The following is a 22,057-nucleotide window of genomic DNA, read 5'->3' as shown; positions in this document are numbered from 1 at the left end:
TGATCCTTCTACCTTTGCCACCCAAGTGCTGAGATTAAAGGCGTCCGTCACCATGTTTGGCTACAACTTTTTTAATAGCATTGTATCAGGCATTATAAGTAGTGTAAAGTAGCATAAAGATGGTTTAATTTAAATTGGAGGCTATGCATAAATTATATACAAGTGTGGTACCACTTTATACAAGGGACTTGAGCATCTACAGATTTTTGACACCAAAAGTGGTTCCATAACATGCTCCTTCCCCATGAATACTGGGGAAAACTACTTACTGAAGTAGGGATACTCCTCTAGAGTTTTGAGCATGGCCTAGAAATTGTGCATTTTAAATTTGTTTATTTCTGGGGAATCAGACCCAAGGCCTTTCTACTACCTGATAGGCAAGCATCCTATAATGGATCTGTCCCATCTTAGGATGAGCAGGTAATATGGAATATTAATAAGTTTTTGTTTTATTCAGAGGAATGTTGAACTTGGCAGTGGTAGGGAAAGTAACCCCAAATGAAGAGAATCATTGTGTGTTATAGACAGAGATCAACTACTGTTTTCTTTCTCTTTTTTTTTTCTTTTTTGGTGTGTGTGTCTGTACCAGAAAACCTCAGAAATGCTACTACCCCCACCCCCCTTTTGAGATAGGGTTTCTCATTGGCTTAGAACTCACCTAGTTAGGCTGTAGTGGCTGGCTAATGAGCCCCAAGGATCTGCCTGTCTCTGCCTCCTAATGCAAGGATTACATGTGCCCTCACATCTGACATTTAAAAATTTAATTTTATTTGTGTGTGTGTGTGTGTGTGTGTGTGTGTGAGAGAGAGAGAGAGAGAGAGAGAGAGAGAGAGAGAATGAATATGAATATTGGCATGCCAGGACTTGCAGATGAATTCCAGATGCATGTGCCACCTTGTGCATCTGGCATATGTGGGTACTGGAGAATTGAACCTGGGTCCTTTGGCTTTGCAGGCAGGTGCCTTACCCATTAAGCCATGTCTCCAGCCCCTGTCTGACATTTTTTTTGATATTTTTTTAAAATTATTTATTTATTAATTTGAGAGCGACAGACACAGAGAGAAAGACAGATAGAGGGAGAGAGAGAGAATGGGCGCGCCAGGGCTTCCAGCCACTGCAAACGAACTCCAGATGCGTGCGCCCCCTTGTGCATCTGGCTAACATGGGACCTGGGGAACTGAGCCTCGAACCGGGGTCCTTAGGCTTCATAGGCAAGCGCTTAACCGCTAAGCCATCTCTCCAGCCCCCCCCCCCCCCGTCTGACATTTTTTAGAAATATTTTTTGTTCATTTTTATTTATTTATTTGAGAGTGACACAGAGAGAGAAAGAGGCAGATAGAGAGAGGGGTGGGGGGAGGGAGAATGGGTGCACCAGGGCCTCCAGCCACTGCAAACAAACTCCAGACACGTGCGCCCCCTTGTGCATCTGGCTTACGTGGGTCCTGGGGAATCGAGCCTTGAACTGGGGTCCTTAGGCTTCACAGGCAATTGCTTAACCACTAAGCCATCTCTCCAGCCCCTGACATTTTTTTTAAAAAAATTTTTATTTATTTATTTATTTGAGAGTGACAGACACAGAGAGAAAGACAGATAGAGGGAGAGAGAAAGAATGGGCGCGCCAGGGCTTCCAGCCTCTGCAAATGAACTCCAGACGCATGCGCCCCCTTGTGCATCTGGCTAACGTGGGACCTGGGGAACCGAGCCTCGAACCGGGGTCCTTAGGCTTCACAGGCAAGCGCTTAACCACTAAGCCATCTCTCCAGCCCCCCTGACATTTTTTAAATTGGGTTCTGAGGGTTGAACTAAGGTCGTAATGCTGAGGCAAGCATTTGCCAGCTGAGTTCATCTTTCTAGCCCCTGTACAGATGTTACAAAGTAAGGAAATGTTTAAGGCAGTGTGCTTATTTCTAGTCCTTCAAAAAAATAAAAGGTAAACCAGTCTTATTTTAAGTTTATGGATTGAGTTGTATCTTTGGTGATATTCAGTGTATATTCATTGCTGAGGAAGGAAAGTGTGTAGTCTTTGGCTAGGGTTCTAAGATAAGCACACAAGCAGGAGGCAAGAGAGGGTACAAAACAGGAATGAATAAAAATAGGTGGACAAGAAAGTTAAGCGAAGAACAACTTTGTTTGATAGCGGATGTGACTTTAGAAATGGGGAGAATATACTCTGAGGTGATGAGGAGTTCCGGTCTAATAGGTTGTCAGAGGAGACAACTGCCCAGGTGTGGCAAGCCGTTTGCACTTTGGTCCACTGAGAGCTTCAGAATGCTACTCACGAAGCAGTCTAACAGTAGTTCACTCAGCTTCCTAGATTCTCTTAAAGGGTAGGACTAAACTTTCATGCTTCACCTCATTAGATTTGGGTCCTATTTTCTTATTTTTATAAAAGGATGTTTTACTGCTAAAACTGACAGTTTGGGGATTGTTATAAATTAAGAGATTAGTTACTGAAATATTGTTAAATGGAAAGTCCCACTCCTCCTCTTGGCATTATTATGTATGTGTCTTGAGACTTTTGGAGTCTGGATATAGGGTGTGCACCTATAATCATAGCGTTCTGGAGGCAGATACAGGATAAGCTAAGTTTTGAGGCCAGTTTGGGTTAAATAGTTTGAGGCTATATGGGCTACATAATGGAACCTTGTCTCAAAAAGGTGATTAAAAAAAGGTTTAGGTAGGAAAAGTTATAAGAAACATGATGATTTATGGTTATAATGATGGATTTTCTCTGTTTTTATCTAAGAAAACATTGCACTACTGGCAGAAACAGCCCTGAGATTCCTGGAATTAGTGCAGCTGAAAAATCTCAACATGGAAAATGACCCTAATGGTGAAGAAATGGATGAAGTCACACATCCAAATGGGAACTATGACATAGGTTGTATCATCTTCTCTTCCTCAAATCTCGGTTCTTTAGGATAAATTGTTATTGCTGACTTGTCAGAAATGTCCTTTGTCATTGTGTGTGTGGGGGGGTGTGATTTGAAGGGTCCCTGGGGCCTGGTTGGTCTTTCTGTCCTACACACTTACCTCATTAGAAAATGACCAGCATGTCCCTGTAGCAAACTTGTTTTACAGCCAGTTTGTGTGAACACCAAAGCTACCTGAATTATGTATTTATCATTAAAAAGTGCAAACATCATAACTAAATAACCTGCCTTTTCTCCTTCTATGAGTACATTTTGAGTGTTTTCATGAGTGTACTCATAAATATATTGTCTTTGACTTATATGTCAAAATTCACCCCTTCTACTATTTGGAAACACCTCTAACAATAAGCTCACTGATGTCTCTGGCTTAGGTTTTCTACATCCAAATGGGTTTTAACAGGTGTTTAGGTAGGGTTTGTTGTGGGAACTATTTAGAAGTAAAATGATGTTCTTGATCTGCTCCACGATGGTTTTAGGTCAGAACTACTAGAGAAATCCAGTTTATAGATGTGCGTTTGTGTGTGGTATGTGTGCATGTATGTGGGCATACATGTGCGTGTAGAGGCCAGAAGACATCCTCGGGTGTTACCTTCAGGAATCCTGCCCCCTTCTTGAGCCTGGGTCCTTCGTTGGCAGACTGGCAGGTTGGTGTGCTTCGGGGATGCCCCTGTCTCCACCTCCCAGCTCTGGGGTTGCAGCAAGTGCTGCAAGGTCTGGTGTTTGCATGGCTCCAAGCTTTTCACCCACTGAGCTCTGTGCTTAATAACTAGTTTATAGAGTTGTATGCCATAGAGAACTGTACTGGAGGCCTAACTTCTCAGATGAACTTAAGTATCAAAACTTGAGGAGTTAAAGCTCATGCTTTAGTGGGAGCATGTCGTTGTGCACCATTTCCCTTAATTGTAGCTGGATGGAGCAGGAATGACCTCTTTCCTCTCATTTAGTCAGTAGATAGTTGTTGAGCAGGCTCTGCACCAGACAGTTATGAAGCTTAGGGAAGTGGGCATGAACGGACCAGAATGCTGTGTGCTCGTGAGCTTACGCTGGAAGAAGGGCAAACGCACCACTAGGTAAGTAAGTGGGGATCGGTAGGTAGGTGAGTGGGAGGTCAAGCCAGAGAAGAAGGCTGCAGTTTATATTTGCATATTTACTGCTTTTCTACAATACCGTCTTCTCTCCCTCCCTCCCTCCCTCCCTCCCTCCCTCCCTCCCTCCCTCTCTCTCTCTCTCTCTCTCTCTCTCTCTCTCTCTCTTTCTTTTTTTTATTCCAGATCAGGTCTCACTGTAGCCCAGGCTGACCTGGAATTAACTGTGTAGTCTCAGGGTGGCCTCAAACTCACGGTGATCCTCCTACCTCTGCCTCCCGGGTGCTGGGATCAAAGGTGTGCGCCACCATGTCCAGCTAACCTACTTAAAAAAATACTTTCCAAGTTCTTTTCCTCAAAGTTTCATACATTATATCCCTGAAACCATCTGATATTTTCAGTTCCCTGCTTACATTGATCATTTGGGGTAGAATGGTTTCCTTTCTGGTGCCCCTTTTTCCCAGATCTTGCAGCAAAGCTAACAAGCTGGATGGCAACTCTTCCTGCAGCACCTCTTGCTAGGATGGGCCGTTCCTGTCCTTGGGCCTTTGAGCAGTGGAAGAACTTAGTGGAGACTTTCTGTGGAAGCTCCCGTGACTGGTCTGTAACTCCAGTGAACAAGGCAGACTGGGTTGGTGGTGCGCTCCTGTGACTCCTTCACCCTGGAGGCTAAGGCAGAAGGATCCTTGAGTTTGTTATTTCCAAGACAGCCTGGGCTACATACTGAAGATGGGAGGTAGACTTGGTCTATGCATTTGGGGAAACATGAACCTATTTTTTGTTTTGTTTTTTAGAGCTCCAAGCCTTACATGAAATGGTCCAGCAGAAAGTTGTCACCTTATTAAGTGATCCTGAAAATATTGTGAAACAAACTTTAATGGAGAATGGAATAACTCGGCTCTGTGTGTTCTTTGGACGGCAGAAAGCCAATGACGTTTTGTTGTCTCACATGATCACTTTCCTGAATGACAAGAATGATTGGCATCTACGTGGAGCTTTCTTTGATAGCATAGTTGGTATGTTTTTATTTGCTTTTAAATTCGTCTTTATGATTATAAATTGTTCTCTCAAATATTTCTATTCAGGTTGACAGATGATTACAATTACCCAGTTCTGTTAATAATGAAGTGAGTTCTTAGTATTTTGTTGGTCTTCCTGTAGCTTTTAGATGTATTTTAGCTGATCAAGGGAGGGTTAATCTGTGGCATTATCCATGTGATGAAATAGCATCTGATCATTAAAAACTAAGTGTAAATTGAATTTTTTTAAGAGCAATTTTTTTTTTAAGGAAAATAAAGATGACTATTTTAGTTACAGAATCTCAAAATTCCTATCTTTGTTTTCTGGAAGATTTGACTCTTTTTGTTTCATCTTGGTTACTCATTAGATACTAAGTTTAACATACACAGACATTGATATTAAACTGAAAAGTTTTCAAAACAAAACAAAATCAAGTAGCTTTTCAAGCAAGTGCCTTTAACCATTGAACCATCTCTCCAGTCCCTTCAAGTAGCTTTTCTTGCTTTCATCTCACATTCCTAATTTTCAAATTTATCTAAAGAAGACAAGCGTCTTAGGTTTTATCTTTTCTTTGTGATTTCTGTTTACATTCAAATTTATTTATTTTGAATAAGCTATGTCATATTTAATATTTTATTTATTTATTTATTTGAGAGAGAGATATAGAAATAGGTAGGGAGAGACAAAGAATGGGGTATGCCAGGGCCTCCAGCCACTGCAAATGAACTCCAGATGCATGCACCCCCTTGTGCATCTGGCTTATGTGGGTCCTGGGGAGTTGAACCTGGGTCCTTTGGCTTTGCAGTCAAGCGCCTTAACCACTAAGGCATCTCTCCAGTCCTGTGTCATATTTAACATAGGATTTAATATTCTCTTCCTTCCAGTATTAAGTTAGGTTAATTCCTTCATATTAAGTTAGGTCAATTAGGAAATACTCTATTAAATCCACATTTTGTCTCCACTCATGGCTTCTGTTCCCTGAGTGTTGTAGCAGCTTGCCGGTTACCCTTGAAGGGTTCAAGACTGTTCTGCACATTGGAAGTTGTGGCTGGTGCCTGACTCTCTTGCCATGGCAGAAGCTGTAAACTTTAGCAAAGCAAGTACTATAAGTTTGCTGTTCAAGTTATTTTTTTTGGTAAAAACTAAAATCATGAAAGAAACCCTTAATGGCTGTATGCTCGATCTCATATTTTGGAGAAAAGAATGCTTTTTGCTTTCAAAGGCAAAATTGAAATTTCTTGCTTTATTATGGGCAGTTACTAAAATCCTCTTTTCAGACATCTTTTTTTTTTTTAAAAAATATACATTTATTTATTTATTTATGAGAGAGAGAATAGGTAGGATAGGGCCTCTAGCCACTGCAAACAAAGTCCGGATGCATGCATCACCATGTGCATCTGGCTTACATGGGATCTGGAGAATCAAACTGGAACCTTAGGCTTTGCAGGCAAGTACCTTAACCACTGAGTCAGCTCTCCAGCCCTTTTCAGACTTGTTTTTATTTTTTCTTTAATTAATTTATGCATCTCAGACTCATTTCTAGGATTATCATCAACTCATTCCTGAGTTCAGTGTATTTTTCTTACATTGTCTAGTCTTTCTTCTAAATAACACTGTTTCCTTGGAGGGAAAAAGTGGTTTGCAGAACTATCTACTGGTTAGTCATGTATGTTAGAAATATATCTTTACTGGACTGGAGAGATGGCTTGGTGGTTAAAGGCACTTTTTTGTTTTGCTTTTGAAGTAGGGTCTCACTTTAGCCCAGGCTGACCTGGAATTCACTATGTAGTCCCAGGTTGGCCTTGAACTCACAGAGATCCTTTTACCTCTGCATCCTGGGATTAAAGGTATGCACCACCTACCATGCCTGTCATAAAGGTACTTTCTTTGCTTCTTTTTTTATTTTATTTTATTTATTTATTTGAGAGAGCTAGGCAGAGAGAGAGAGAGAGAGGGAGAGAGGGAGAGAATGGGTGCGCCAGGGCCTTCAGCCACTGAAAACGAACTCTAGATGCATGCGCCACCTTGTGCATCTGGTTTACTTGGGTCCTGGGGAATTGAACCAAGGTCCTTTGGCTTTGCAGGCAAGCACCTTAACTGCTAAGTGATCTCTCCAGCCCAAAGGTACTTTCATGAAAAGCCTGACAGCCTGAGTTCGATTCTGCAGTACGCTTGTAAAGTGAGATGCACAAAGAGGCTTGCATATGGAGTTTGTTGGCAGTGGCAGGACTCCCTAGCATGCCCATACTCACTTGATTTGTGTCTTCCTCTTTCTTCCTCTGTCTCTGTATCTCTCTTAAATAAACAAACAAATAAGATACTTAAAAATATATATCTTAAGCCAGCGTGGTGGCGCACGCCTTTAATCCCAGCATTTGGAGGCAGAGGTAGGAATTCAAGGCTACCCCAAGACTACATAGTGAATTCCAGGTCAGCCTGAGCTAGAGTGAGACCCTACCTCAGAAAACTGAAATTAAAAAAATACATATATATTTATGTGTATATGTATATATAAATCTTTAGGGTTTTAGAGATGGCTCAGCAATTAAGGTGCTTGCCTGCAACGTATAACGACCTGGGTTTGAGTCCCCAGTACCCACGTGAAGCCAGTTGCACAAAGCAGTACATGTATCTGAAGTTCGTTTGCAGCAGCTGGAGGCCCTATCATGTCCATTCTCTCTGTTTGTGTCTCTCCTCTTTATCTCTCTCTCTACTTGCAAATATATCAGATATTGTTTTAAAAGTGAAATATATCTTCATATTAGTTCTTTTTAAATTTAAAGTAATTTTCATTTTTTTTTTTGGTTAATAAAAGTAATAGTACACATGATAGAAAATTTGGTGAGTGCAGAAAACAAACACTTGTAATTCTCCACCCGTGTACCACCTCTCCTAATGTTCCGGTGTTTTTCCTGGAGGTCTGTCTTTTGTCTTTCCACTACACGTATTCCGTCGTGTTACTGTGTAGGGAGATTGTGGGATCCAGGCTCCGGCGAGGCGACTTACTAGTTCTCGTTCTTAGGAAAATGGGCCTTTATTTTCTCATATGTAAGTGGGAATAATTATGCTTTCTGACTCATTTGTTGTTGTGAGATAAATTAAGTTCTGCATAATAGGGTTGGACACATAGGTACACTATATAATAGTCATCTCTTCAGCCATAATAATACTTTTTAGTCATTTTTAAAGCTTTAAAAATCTAAACATTTCTAATATTATTAAAAGTTCTTCGAAACACTTTTTTATTTACTTGAGAGAGGGAGGGAAGCTGTGTAGGGGGGGAAGAGGCAGAATGGTCATGCCAGGGTTTCTGGCCACTGCAAATGAACTCAAAATGCATGTGCCACCTTGTGCATCTGGCTTATGTGGGTTCTGGGAAATGGAACCTGGGTCCTTAGGCTCCCTAGGCAAGCGCCTTAGCCTTTAAGTTGTATCTCCACCCCTGAAACTATAATTTAATAGATGCAAGTTACTCCATTATGTAATTTTACTAAAATTCATTTAATCTTTATTTTGGATATTTAATTTTTTTTTATGAGAGTGTGAGCAAGAGAAAGAGAAAGACTTGGCGCACCAGTGCCTCTAGCCACTGCACTCAAGCTCCAGATAATGACCTTTTCTGCATGCATCACCTTGTGCGTCTGGCTTATGTGGGTTCTGGGGAGTCCAACCTGGGTCCTTAGGCTTTGCAGGCAGATGTTTAACACTAAGCCATCTCTCCAGCCTTTTGCTTTTTTGAGGTAGGATCTCACTCTAACCCAGGCTGACCTGGAATTCAGTATATAGTCTTGGGGTGGCCTTGAAGTCACAGTGATCCTCTTACCTCTGCCTCCCGAGTGCTGGGATTAGGGGCGTGTGCCACCACGCCCGGCTTCAACTTTTCTTTTGTTTCTTTGGCTTTGTGTTTTGAGAGGGTCTCACCTATGTAGCCCAGGCTGGCCTTAGATTCATGATCATCTTGCCTTGGTCGCCTTATAGTTATGTGGCTTCCATGTCCAGATAAAATTACTTTATATTTAACCATATTATGCAGATAACATTTTACATATTAATTTAAATAATTAAGTATTTAAGTACAGTCATGTGTGCTGCTCAGTGACAGAGGTTCGTCTTGAGAAATAATGCTAGGTGATCCAGTGACTGTTTAAAGGAGTATGCTTTTACACTGCATCATCACAAGGTGATGTGGTCTGTGGGTCCACTGTCATGTACTGCAGCTGGTTGTTATTTGGTACATGACTATATTTCTGATTACTTACTAAGGGTAGAAATACAATTTAATATAACATTACTTATTTGCACATGTGCACACACATGCATGCACATGTATGGGCAATCCCAAGATCTCTTTTTTTATGTTTTCCATTTGTTCTTTCTTTATTAACTATGAACATACTTAGTATGAATACATCGTGAGTTGGTACCATTATTTCCCTCATCCCTGTTCCCCTTCTGGGGCCCTCCTCCCATGGGGTTGTGGGTTATGTGTTGTGGGAGCAGCAGTCAGAGGCAATGCCTCTGGACATGATGTTCCAATCTGTGGCTCTTACAGTCTTTCCACTTCCTCTTCCTCAAAGTCCCCTGAGCCTTGTTGGGTGTGTTTTAAGTCTACTTCAGTTATGAGCTCTTAGGAGCTTCTGGATCTCTGCTTTGGTAAGTGTGGAGTATCCGCAGCATCTGTCTCCCTCACTCTGGTGCTGACTGTCAGGCTCACCCTGGAAGCTGCATTCTTGCTCGTCTCCCTAATTATGCTGTGGTTTCAGCTGGGGCTCTGCTGAAGCTGAGAGGTAGTTTGTCTCTTCGGGTCTTGCTACCTTCTGAAAGAGAAAAAAATAGATTCTCCAATGGAGAGTTAAGTTAGCCTAGGTTAAATGGGATAAACCTTATTAATTTAGGGAGAATTTGATGGATGTTACCCCTCTTTTAGCCAAAAACTCATGGGAGCTTGACACTGGAGAGCATAATCTTTGTCTCCATAGGGTTCTAATCTGGTTCCCACTTCCAGATATGGGTTCCATTCCACTGAGTGGATCTCTTAGCCAATCAGAAAGTCTTGGTTACCCACTGAGGCTGTGTGCCACTATTGATTGCACTTAGGTGAACACTTGTCAGGGTGTTTGCTCCTGAGTAGCTTAGATCCCTGGTTGCTCAGACTGTTTTTGGCCACTTTTCCCCAGTAGCTCTAGATGGACTAACTTTCTGGGCACTGGCTCCCTTCTGGATTCTAGCCAGGTCACTCTGTATTCTATGACAGCAGCATGTGGTATCTTCAGCAATAGGGTCTTACCTTTTATCTCATGCAGGTAGTCAAGTGCTTTGACAGAAGCCTGTCTTGTTTTGGGGCCCTCATAGGTCTCCGATCAACAGCTCATTGTGGGTACTGGGAGCTACAGGCCAGAACCTTTTTTTTTTATTTTTTTCTTTCTTTTTTTGGTTTTCAAGGTAGGGTCTCATTTTAGTTTAGTTCAGGCTGACCTGGAATTTATTATGTAGTCTCAGAGTGGCCTCGAACTCATGGCGATCTTCTATTTCTGCCTTTCAAGTGCTGGGATTAAAGGTGTGTGCCACAGTACCTGGCTCCCAAAAAACATTTTTCTTTCGAGGTAGGGTCTTACTCTGGTCCAGGCTGACCTGGAATTTACTGTGTAGTCTCAGGGTGGTGTTGAACTCATGGTGACCCTCCTACCTCTGCCTCCTGAGTGCTGGGATTAAAGGTGTGCACTACCATGCCCGGCTCCAAAATTTTTTTTTAAGGTAAGGCTTTATCTCACCCTCTCCAGGGCCCTTCCAAGATCTCTTACCATATCAAATGGATGCCTGTCTGGCTTTATGTAGGTGAATGTGGATTTGAACCTGGGTTAGCAGGTTTCACAACCAAGGACTTTTAACCACTGAGCCATCTCTCCAGTCCCTAGTGTATAACATTTTACATAGCAAATTTGAATACAGCCTGGGCTACCAGAGTGAGAGTCTCCCTCTCTCTCTCTCTCTCTCTCTCTCTCTCTCTCTCTCTCTCTCTCTCACACACACACACACACACACACACACACACACACACACACACACAAACGAGAGAGAGAGAGAGAGAAAGAGAGAGAGAAAACAAAAACCATTTTAAAATATTTATTCATTTATTCAAAAGAGAGAGGGGAGAGAGAGAGTAAGAATGGGCATATCAGGGCTTCTAACCACTGCCAACGAATTCCAGATGCATGTGCCACCTTGTGCATCTGGCTTACATGGGTCCTGGGGACTCAAACCTGGGTCCTTTGGCTTTACAGGCAAGTGCCTTAACTACTAAGCCATATCTCCAGCCCCTAAATCACTTTTTAAAAATAATATGAATATGTAGGCTGAGATGAATATATAGGCTGAGGTAGGAGGATCGCTGTGAGTTTGAGGCCAGCCAGCAAGACTCCAAAAAAAAAAAAAAATAGAATATGAATATACATTGAAAACTTTTCATACATTTATGACTATTTCAGAAAGACTATGCTAGCTTTCATTCCCATCAGCATTAGGTGCTGCATTCCCCTTCCCCCCTCCCCCAACACTCAGCCAGGAATGGCCTCTATTTAATCTTTGCTTGTTAGAAGGGTAAAATAACTGATTTTCATGTTTGTTTGTTTTTTTTAAAAAACTTTATTTGTTTGAGAGAGAGAGAGAGGAAGAGAATGGGTGTGCCAGGGCCTCCAGCCTCTGCAAATGAACTTCAGATGCGTGCGCCACCTTGTGCATCTAGCTGACTTGTGTCTTGGAGAATTGAACCGGGATCCTTTGGCTTTGCAGGCAAACACCTTAGCTGCTAAGCCAGCTCTCCAGCCTTTTGTATGTTTTTGCTTATCCATCAAGTTGAAAGGGCTTTTCATGTTGTTTACTTGTTCACATTTATTACTTTTTCTTTGTGTGGGAGGATTTTGAGGTAGGGTCTTGCTCTAGCCCAGGCTGACCCAGATTTCACTATGTAGTTTTAGGGTGGTCTTGAATTTACAGCAATCCTCCTACCTGTGCCTCCTGAGTGCTGGGGTTAAAGGTGTGTACCACCATACCCGGCTGACTTTCTCAGTCTTTTATTTTGGTATATTCTTTTGGTGGACTTACTCTTTTTTTGTGTCATATATATATATATATATATATATGTATGTATATATATATATATATAAATAAAATAGATATACATACATACATACACACATACACACACACACACAGAGAAAGAGAGAGAGAGAGAGAGAGAGAATTAACTTTTTATCATTTTGAAGTCAAATACTTTTTCAGGTTTTTTTTTTTTTTTTTTTTTTTTGAGGTAGGGTCTCACTCTAGCCCAGGCTGACCTGGAATTCACTATGGAGTCTCAGGGTGGCCTTGAACTCACGGCAATCCTCCTACCTCTGCCTCCCGAATGCTGGGATTAAAGGCATGTGCCACCATGCCTGGCTTCAGGTTTGTTTTAACTTGATTTTTTAAAAAAATATTTTTATGAGAGAGAAAGAGAGAGAGAGAAAGTGATTGAACCTGGGTGTCTTGCCAGTGTAAATGAACGCCAGGTGCCAATTTGTGCATTTGGCTTTATGTGGGCACTGGAGAATAGAATCTGGGCTTGGCAGGCTTTTCAAGCATGTGCTTTTAGCTGCTGAGCCATCTCTGAAGCCCTTAACTTGATTTTGATTTTTGTGCGCATGTGCTCACTCACTCTCGTGCTTTCTCTCTCTCTCTCCATACATATGTATGCGTGTGTGTGTGTGTGTGTGTGTGTGTGTGTGTGTAGTTTTTTTTTTCTTGAGGTTGGGTTTTACTGTAGCACAGGCTGACCAGGGATTCAGTATGTAGTCTCAGGGCGGGCATATTTTTAACAAATACTATATTTATATATTTATTTGAGAGAGAGAGAGGCAGATATATAGAGAGGGAGAAAGAGATATTGGGCCTGCCAGGGCTTCCAGCCACTGCAAACGAACTCCAGATGCCTGTACTACCATGTGCACCTGGCCTATGTGGGTACTGGGGAATCGAACCTGGGTCCTCAGGCTTTGCAGCCAAGTTCCTTAACTGCTGAGCCATCTCTCTAGCCTTGCTTTTTATATATTTTTAAAATGTTTTACAAAGTACTTGTTTGTTTTTTTGAGGCATAGTCTCATTGACTAGTTAAGATTAGCCTTGGGCTGGAGAGATGGCTTAACAGTTAAAGTGCTTGCCCATGAAGCCTCATGTTTACTCTCCAGGTCCCACGTAAGCCAGATGCACAGTGATGCAAGGTTGCTCTGGTGTGCCAATTCTCTCCCTTTCTCTCTCTTTCGTGTGTGTGCGTGCGCTTGCTTGCATAAAAAAAAAGGCCAGTCTGTTGGGCTTGCCTCAAAAAATAATAAAAAAAGAAAAGCAAAACAAAAAACAGGACTGGCCTTAATTCACCGCCCTCTAGCCTCGTCCTCCCCATTGCTGGAGTTACAGGCATGCATGTTCCTCCACCCTGGCTCCAGGGGAAGAATTAACCGGCTCACAAGCATGCCTTGATTCTCTTTTCTTCTCTTCTTAGTTTTTGAAATATTTGTCACTGTTTTCAGTGTAATTCAGTTTTCAGAGTGTTTTGTTTTTCAATATTTTATTTTTATTTATTTATTTGAGAGAGAGTGATAGATACACAAGTAGGTAGAGAGAGAGAGAAAGAAAGAGAAAATGGGCATGCCAGTGCTTCCAGCCCTGTAAACGAACTCCAGATACATGTGCCTCCTAGTGCATTTGGCTTAGGTAGGTTCTGGGGAATGGAACCAAGGTCCTTTGGCTTTGCAGGCAAGTGCCTTAACTGCTAAGCCATCTCTCCAGCCCCAGAGTGTTTTCTTTCTTTCTTTTTAAGTTTTAGTAATTCAGCATAATTCTTATTGCTCCGTTTTTGATTTGTAGTGTAAAGAGATTAATTTCCCTTTGCCTCCACACTTCCCTCACCTGAATAGTTGACTTCTCAGTTAATAACAATTTCATTGCCATAGTTGGTAATATTTACATTCTGTACATTTTTCTAGATGTTTATTAGCTGTCATTCCCCCTTCTTTTTTTTTTTTTTTTTTTCATTCCCCCTTCTTGAAACCCTAGGCTGGTTGTACCATTCTGTGCATTTTCTAGGTGTTTATTAGCTGTCGTTCCCCCTTCTTGAATCCCTAGGCTAGTTCTTCCAGTCTGTACATTTTTCTAGGTGTTTGTTAGCTATCATTCCCCCTTCTTGAATCCCTAGGCTGGTTCTACCATCCTGTGCATTTTTCTAGGTGTTTATTAGCTGTCATCCCCCCTTCTTGAATCCCTAGGCTGGTTCTACCATTCTGTACATTTTTCATATTCCTCTTTGTTTTGCTGTCACAGGCAAGTTTCTGAAAAGGTTTGTATTGAAATGATTTAGTTTGTTTTCTTATTTAGTGGATGGTCTGGGAATAGAATTTCACAACTTCAGAGGACTTGCTCTGTTGTCTTCTCCTCCATTATTGCTGAAGATCTTCTGATGCCAGTCTGGGTCTCTCTTTTTAGACCTGAGTTTTTTGTTTCGTAAATTCTTAGGGCCTGTTTCCCTGGTGCCCCAGAGCTACTTGATGACTGGCTTTTGTGCAGGTCTTTTTCACTTACTGTTCTGGGAAGGAAGCGTGATCTTTCCTGGGTGTTGATCGTTATGTTTGCTGTGGTTAATATTAACACCTTACTTGATAATGTGAATTTCAGACATTGAATTTTGATGCAGTGTTGTTATTGATTTTCAGGTGTTGCTGCCTATGTTGGTTGGCAGAGCTCTTCAATCCTCAAGCCCCTGCTCCAGCAAGGTCTCAGTGATGCTGAAGAATTTGTTATTGTGAAAGCGCTCAATGCCCTTACCTGCATGTGCCAGTTAGGGCTGCTGCAGAAACCCCATGTCTACGAGTTTGCCAGTGATATTGGTGAGTTTCTGTTTTGGAAACATAGAATGAGAATTGGAACATGGGAATAACTTTGTAAAATTTCTGTGTAATTAGACTAAAAACTGCAACTTTACCATTTCAGCTACTGATTTATTTTGTGTATATGTATGTGTATATATGTATGGACATATACACACGCTTACATACATGTGCTAAATACACAGGCTGGATTACTTGACCAGCTTCCAGCCCAGGGTTGGGAAAAATTGTCATTTATTTTCATCTGTTAATTAAGTTTCTGTGAGCACTGGAGGAAAAATCCAGGTTAAGATAAAGGTACTCACTGTCTCCACTTTTTTTTCTTTATATTTATTTATTTATTTATTTGCAAGCAGAGAGAGAGAGAAGAGAGAGACAGAATGGGCATGCCAGGGCCTCCAGCTCTGAAAATGAACTCCAGATGTGTGCACCACTTTGTGCATCTGGCTTTAGTGGGCACAGGGGAATTGAACTTGGGTTTTTTGGCTTTGTAGGCAAGCACCTTCATTGCTAAGCCATCTCTCCACCCCATCAACTGTTTAGTCTTAACTAGGACAATAAGACAAGAGGGAGATCCAATAGGGATAAAAATAGGAAAGGAAAAAAAAATTATCCCTGTTCCCAGATGATATGAATCTATATTTGTGACCTTGTAGACTCTACTAGAAAATTCTTAGATATAATAAATATGTTCAGTAAAGTTGTAGAATACAAAATGATCATGCATAAATCAGTAGTGTTCATATATTCCAATAATGGGCTTGCTGAGAAAAAAATTAGAAACAATATCTCCCCAAACTAAATTACCTAGGGATAAGCCTCAGCAAGGATGTGAAAGACCTTTGCAAAGAAATCATTAAGACACTGATAAAAGCAGTAGAGTGAACCTTCAGAATGGGAGAAAAATCATCCCCAGCTACACCTTAGTCATGGGTTGATATCACGAATATATAAGGACCTGCAAAAATTAAACATACTCACACAAAACTGCTGATCATTAAGTGAACTAATGAAATGTACAGACATGTAAAAGAAGGAACAAAACTGGCCAACAGGTATTTTAAAAATCCTCGATATTCTTTAGCTATCAGGGAATTGAAACCACATAGAAATTCCATCTCACCCTAGTCAGAATGCCTATCATAAGAAAACAAATGACCACAAATGATTGCAAGAATGTGTGGAGAAGGGAACCCTTATCCACTGTGGATGGAAGTGCAAACTAGTGTGCTAATCAGTGTAGTTTTTCAAAAAGCTAAAACTGCTGTATGTCCCGGCCATACCACTCCTGGGTATATACCCAATGGACTCTACCCAGGTCTTGCTTTATAGTCCAGGCTGGCCTTAAATTCACAATCCTCCTGCCTCAGCCTCCGTTCCGAGATCACAGGCATGCTTCACCCCACTCAGTTTGGTATAGAGATTTGTAAGAGAATATGTCTGTTTTTTTAAAAAACTGTAACATTCTTACTGAGATAATAATAAGTACTTGCCTTCCCTTATGCTTATCACCAGAGAACTGGAGTCTGTTAGAGAAAAGACGGAGCGCACTAGTTCACAGGAAATTCTTCTCACTCGGGCTTCTTAAGGATCTGATGTGCTTTGTCTCAGCTAATCCCTGACATGACGATGCTGGTGTCAGTCAGTCAGTGGGGTTGAGTGGTTCTGTTTAGGCTCTTTGGTGCCTGTGATCTGACTGTTGTGGTCTGGGGCTCTGGCTGGAGTGGCTGCGGCTGGCCAGGTTACGTCCTCACGGTGAAGGCAAGGCACAGGAGGCAAGCCTAGCTGTGCAGCGGCTTTCAGGTTTCCCTCTCTGCCATGTTTGCTGACATCCATTGGCCAAAGCAGCCAGCGTAACTGAGCTGACACCGAGGGCCGGGAGAAGTAGATTGTGTAGCACAAGTGCATAGCAGGTCTGCACGTGCGTGTGTGGTGTCGGCAAGTGCAGACTGTGGCCCAGCGTTCAGTCCTGCTGTGCAGTTATGGTTTGGTCTTCTTCCTGGAGGTCCTCAGGACTTGTCTAGTTCTTACTTTCACATACTGTTGCTGGGGGTCGAGTGCAGGGTTGTGGACATTGTTAGTCAGGTGCTTTACCATTGAGATACAACCTCAGCCCCTTGCTGGTCTCCTGTGAAAGGAGACATACCCCCCTTGTCTGATGGATCAGAGGCTGTGGGTTGTTCATGACATAATCAAAACCTTCATGTGTAATGAGGAGAACTGGAAATTTCAGAGTTTGAAAAGACATTTTGAATATATCTTTTCTCCTTTTCCCTTTTACACAAATATTCTTAGTACATGGTGAGACTTATTACCAAGAATTTCTAACCAATAGCTTCTACCTTACTGATATCTTTATAAGCTCAGATTGATAAATTTTTTTGTTTGTGCCTTTTTGAAATTTTATTTTTTTGAGTGAGTGACAGAGAAAGAGACAGAAAAGGGGGGAAGAGAGAGAGAGAGAGGGTGCACCAGGATCTTTCAGCCATTGTGAATGAACGCCATGTGCTTACACCCCCTTGTGGCACATGTGCGACATTGCATGCTTATGTGTCTGCACCTGGCTATGCGGGACCTGGAGATTTGAACATGTGTTCTTAGGCTTCATAGGCAAGCACTTTAACTACTAAGCCATCTTTTCAGCCCCATTTGTACTTTCAAATGTTTGAATTTTTTTCTAAATCAGGTTAGTATAACTTTGATGGATTAAAATGATTGATTAATAGTATATAAAACTTAAAAGAGATGAAGACATTTGTTTAATTTATGGCTTAATCTTGTATCTTTGAACTTTAATATAGGCATATGTTATTTTTACTTTCTCATTCAAGGTGCCTTTTGACATAATGAATTATACTGATTTGATCAAATTCTTGGCATTAAAGCAATGTTAGATGGGTCATCTCATTTTCTTTTTTAAAAAAACTATTTTCATAATTTATTTATTTAAGAGAGAGGCCACTGCAAACAAACTCCAGATACATGTACCATCTAGTGTGTCTCACTTAATGTGGGTAGTAGGGAATCAAACTTGAGTCCTTAGGCTCTGCAGGCAACTGCCTTAACCGCTGAGGCATCTCTCTACCCCATCCTGTTTTCTTGATGCTATAGCTTGAAGAAGACACAGCTTCTCAGGGTTTTTTGCCCATTGTGTGGTAGATATCTTTCCTACACTTGTACTTCTTTAAGGGTATAAGTAGAAGAATAGCTCTCTGTGTGTTTTTGGGAATTTTATGTCTCTGGCCAGCTTTTATTGAGTAGGTACTAACACATTTTCTACTATGGCTAAAAAAGTAGAAACTTAAAATTCCCAGAAAGGAAGTTAGCTTTATGGTATTGCTGAAATCTGTGATAAAACATTTTATAATAACTAATTTATTTAGGCTAATTGAGTATGTGAAGGAATGTTATAGTAACATTGAGTTATAATCTTACTGTCAAGTTGTAATGTGAAATTTTACATGTCCTGATAGTTTACAGTTTTTGTTTGATCCGAATTTCTCTCTCCGCTTTAGCCCCCTTCCTGTGTCATCCTAATCTGTGGATACGTTACGGTGCTGTGGGCTTTATTACAGTGGTAGCTCACCAAATAAGTACAGCTGATGTCTACTGCAAACTGATGCCTTATCTTGACCCCTATATCACCCAACCAATCATACAGGTATGCGTGTTCCACCTGGTAGTCAGTCCTTTCAAATTGTATCTCTAGAGTCCTTTTAAACATTTACTAAAAATATCTAAGTTGGGCTATAACATTTTTATTAATTAATTTTAATTAATGCTCATGGAAAACACATGGAACCATTTGGGGCTTTTTCTTGTTTTATGTTGTTGTTTTTCAGTCCAGGTTTGCCTGGGGCCAGGGCTCCTTCTGAGAAAAACTCAAGGGACTCTGATGTCACATATAATATAGCGTGTAGTAGTTCATATTTTATTTTCTTTGTGTCAAATTGTAAACTATGTGTAACTAAGGTAGAAAGTAGGACTGCTCAGCCAAGATCATTGTTACAAATTAGAAAAAAAATCTTTCAGGTATTTGTGGATTTGTTTGTTTTGAGTCATTAACATCTCTCCTCCTCTCTCCTTCTTTCCATTCCTCTCCCTTCCTCTTTCCTTCAAAACTACTGATTCCTTTCCCTCACCTCCAGCAATGTAGCGTTTAGTGGTTCTTTGGTTTGTGCAAAGCAAATTTATTTACTCATCTTTTTTATACTCTTCATTGGACAGTTAACCGTAGAAGTAAATATTTAAATTGAGTGGAATATTGAAGGATGAGCCTGGCTGTTAAAGTGTATTTACTGAAATATCCTATATTCCAATAGAAAATGGACACGTATCTTGGCCTTCTACATCAGTATCTATGTGCCCTCCCTTTGGGTAGAGACAGTAGCCTTGGATGTGCTGGAGACTAGGAGGCTGTGGCTATGCCAGGCCTTCCGTTGTTAACTTTCCTCACACATTTGTCTCTTTCTGGGGATCATCATTCTTTACTTCATGGAGTTTGTAGAATGTTTTTTTGCCACTATGGCAATTTTTGTATACCTAAAAGATGGCTAACAGTACAGAAAATGTGCAGTGCTGTGTGGAGGGAACCCAGGGCCTTGTGCATGCTAAGCCAGTACTCTCCTCTACCACCAAACCACGTACTTGGCAAAATGCTCTTTGTTATTTAAGGGTTTACTGATGCTTTCTTGGGAATCAGCTATAGATACCCACTCCTTTTGACCATTCCGCCTAGTTTATTAAACTTTGCTTTTGGGCTGGAGAGATGGCTTAGTGGTTAAGCACTTGCCTGTGAAGCCTTAGGACCCTGGTTCAAGGCTTGATTCCCCAGGACCTACATTAGCCAGATGCACAAGAGGGCACAGTGTCTGGAGTTTGTTTGCAGTGGCTGGAGGCCCTGGCGTGCCCATTCTCTCTCTCTATCTGCCTCTTTCTCTGTTTGTCACTTTCAAATAAATAAAAATAAACAACAACAAAAAAAAAATTTTGCTTTTGCCATGGACTTCTATGAACAGAAAGGCTGGGATCAGAAGTTGAGGGGTTATTGATCATCTATCACATAATTACCTTACCTTTCTCTTTTTGGACTAGATAAAAGGTACCCTTTTAACTTTCCACTGTGTTTACAGAAACCTGTTGAGTTGGGTGTGGTGGTCATACCTATAACCCTATAAAGAGGCTGAGGCAGGAGAACCACGAGTTTGAGGTCATCTGGGCTACGTAGAGAATTTAGGGCTGCCCTGTGCTACATAGTGAGATCTGTTTCAGAAAACCGGGCCGCGGGCACAGCTCTGGCAGAGCACTTGTTGCGCATGTGCAGGGCTCTGGGCTCCACCCAGCACTGGAACAAGAGAAGAGTGAAGGTCCTTTGTGACTTAGCAGTGTTCATCCTTTTTATAAGGCGTGTGGACAAGAAAAGTTTCCTTAGGGGGCAATAAAAGGAAGACTTTTGAGTTCTATGGAGAGATTACTGTTTCACGAAATAGTTGAGTCTCTTGGGGATTGGATGTTGTTGTAAGACTGAGGGGTAGACTCACAGGCCCATGGTTACTGAAATCTATGGGCTAGCCAGGTTTTAGGAAGTACTGTAACTTGTTTGGCATCTGGAAGGAAGCACCTTTTGACTTTCTGAAACTATTAAACTTACTAGTCTTCTGAGGATAGATGCAGATGGGCATTTTAGTGGTAATAATGAACAGTGAGAAAAACCTCAACTCTTTAAAGTACACTATAGCACCGTCTCTCAAAAATCATGTTTTCTTAGAAAATCACATTGTTAGCTTTGTAGAGGTTCTACTTACTGAATTTGAAAATAATTTTACTATATGTTGTATTTTTCATCAGTTCTTTTTCTTTTCCTAACACAGATTGAAAGGAAGCTTGTTCTACTCAGTGTTTTAAAAGAGCCAGTAAGTCGGTCTATCTTTGATTACGCTCTGAGGTCCAAGGACATCGCTAGCTTGTTCCGACATCTTCACCTGCGCCAGAAGAAGCGGAGCGGCTGTCTTCCTGCCTGCCCCCCACCTGAGGACCCGGCCATAGCCCAGCTGCTGAAGAAACTCCTCTCACAGGTTGTCTTGTCTTCCTCATGGCTTGCATTTAAGCCCGTTTCGTGAACATAGGGAAGCATGCACTCAGACGTTACAAGAGCTTGCATCAGGTTACAATGTGACAGCGTGCAGTCAGCCTGGCAGACATCTTCTGCACTTGCTGTGGTGCGTAAGCAGAGGTGCCAGGTGATGACATGGTGCCAGGTTGAGTAAATCAAAGGAGTCGTGGAGACCTACTTCATTTTTCTATGATTTCTGGTCAAATAAAAGATAGAGTAAAAATAGCCTTAGATTTGAGTAATATTCTTGGTTCAGTAGTACATCTCACCCACAGTGAGATTCATGTAGAAGCAACATCTCAAAACACGGGTACAATATGGAAAAGTTCTGTTTTACTTCAGCCCAAGTTCGGTTCTCACCACATGAGACAGTAGAGGCATCGTGGATTGCGGGGCACCTTCGGTTAACTAAACTAGGTCTTTACTGTTTTGTCTTAAGAGCATATGAATTTGGATCAATTAACAAATCTTGTTAAAATTATGAAGTAATCTTTTCATTCTACTTCACATTAGAAATACTAAATTTAGGTACATTCCTATTTTATGGGGCGTGTATGGGACCTAGAGAGTCAAAACAGGAATAAAGATGCTTAGGAGTAAAGACTGTAATTACTGTATATATGTTTCATGAGCCATATGAGGAAGACTTAGGGACACCCTTAATGATGTCTTTAGTTATGCAGACTGGTTTTAGAGTATTTATCCAAGAATAAGATGAGAAAATGCAGACTGTTTCAGAGGGAATGAGTTTTACAGTGGAGATCTTTTCATGTATTTTACTTGACATTGAATACTCAGTGTTCTTTTGTTGGATTGATTTTCTTTTCTTGGGGGGTAGGTTAGGGTGTGCTGGACCAAGTGCTCCCCACTGAGCTATGTCTCCAGGCCCCCCACTGCTGCTTGGGAAGCAGCAGCTGCTTGGGTTGACTGGAATTGAAACCAGGTCCTGGGGAGGCTGGAACACTTGGGGCTTTTCCTTGTTTTATGTTGCTG

General features: G+C 41.3%; 1 protein-coding gene across 3 annotated transcripts in view; it reads left to right on the top strand.

Annotated features, from left to right (window-relative positions):
- The window catches only part of Pik3r4 (phosphoinositide-3-kinase regulatory subunit 4), a 66,922-nt gene that overhangs the window by 12,655 nt on the left and 32,210 nt on the right, over positions 1-22,057 (top strand). For all 3 annotated transcript variants that reach the window (XM_045136613.1, XM_045136614.1, XM_004664319.2), the window contains exons 5-9: positions 2,747-2,881; positions 4,813-5,034; positions 14,779-14,952; positions 18,468-18,613; positions 20,823-21,026. In XM_045136613.1, coding sequence (XP_044992548.1) covers positions 2,747-2,881; positions 4,813-5,034; positions 14,779-14,952; positions 18,468-18,613; positions 20,823-21,026 — 881 coding nt within the window. The remainder of the gene's footprint in view (positions 1-2,746; positions 2,882-4,812; positions 5,035-14,778; positions 14,953-18,467; positions 18,614-20,822; positions 21,027-22,057) is intronic.

The sequence above is a fragment of the Jaculus jaculus genome, chromosome 17 (genome assembly GCF_020740685.1).
Source record: "Jaculus jaculus isolate mJacJac1 chromosome 17, mJacJac1.mat.Y.cur, whole genome shotgun sequence".
Classification (NCBI taxonomy): domain Eukaryota; kingdom Metazoa; phylum Chordata; class Mammalia; order Rodentia; family Dipodidae; genus Jaculus; species Jaculus jaculus.
Note: the sequence above shows the minus strand (reverse complement) of the source record. Positions and strands in the feature narration are given on the sequence as shown.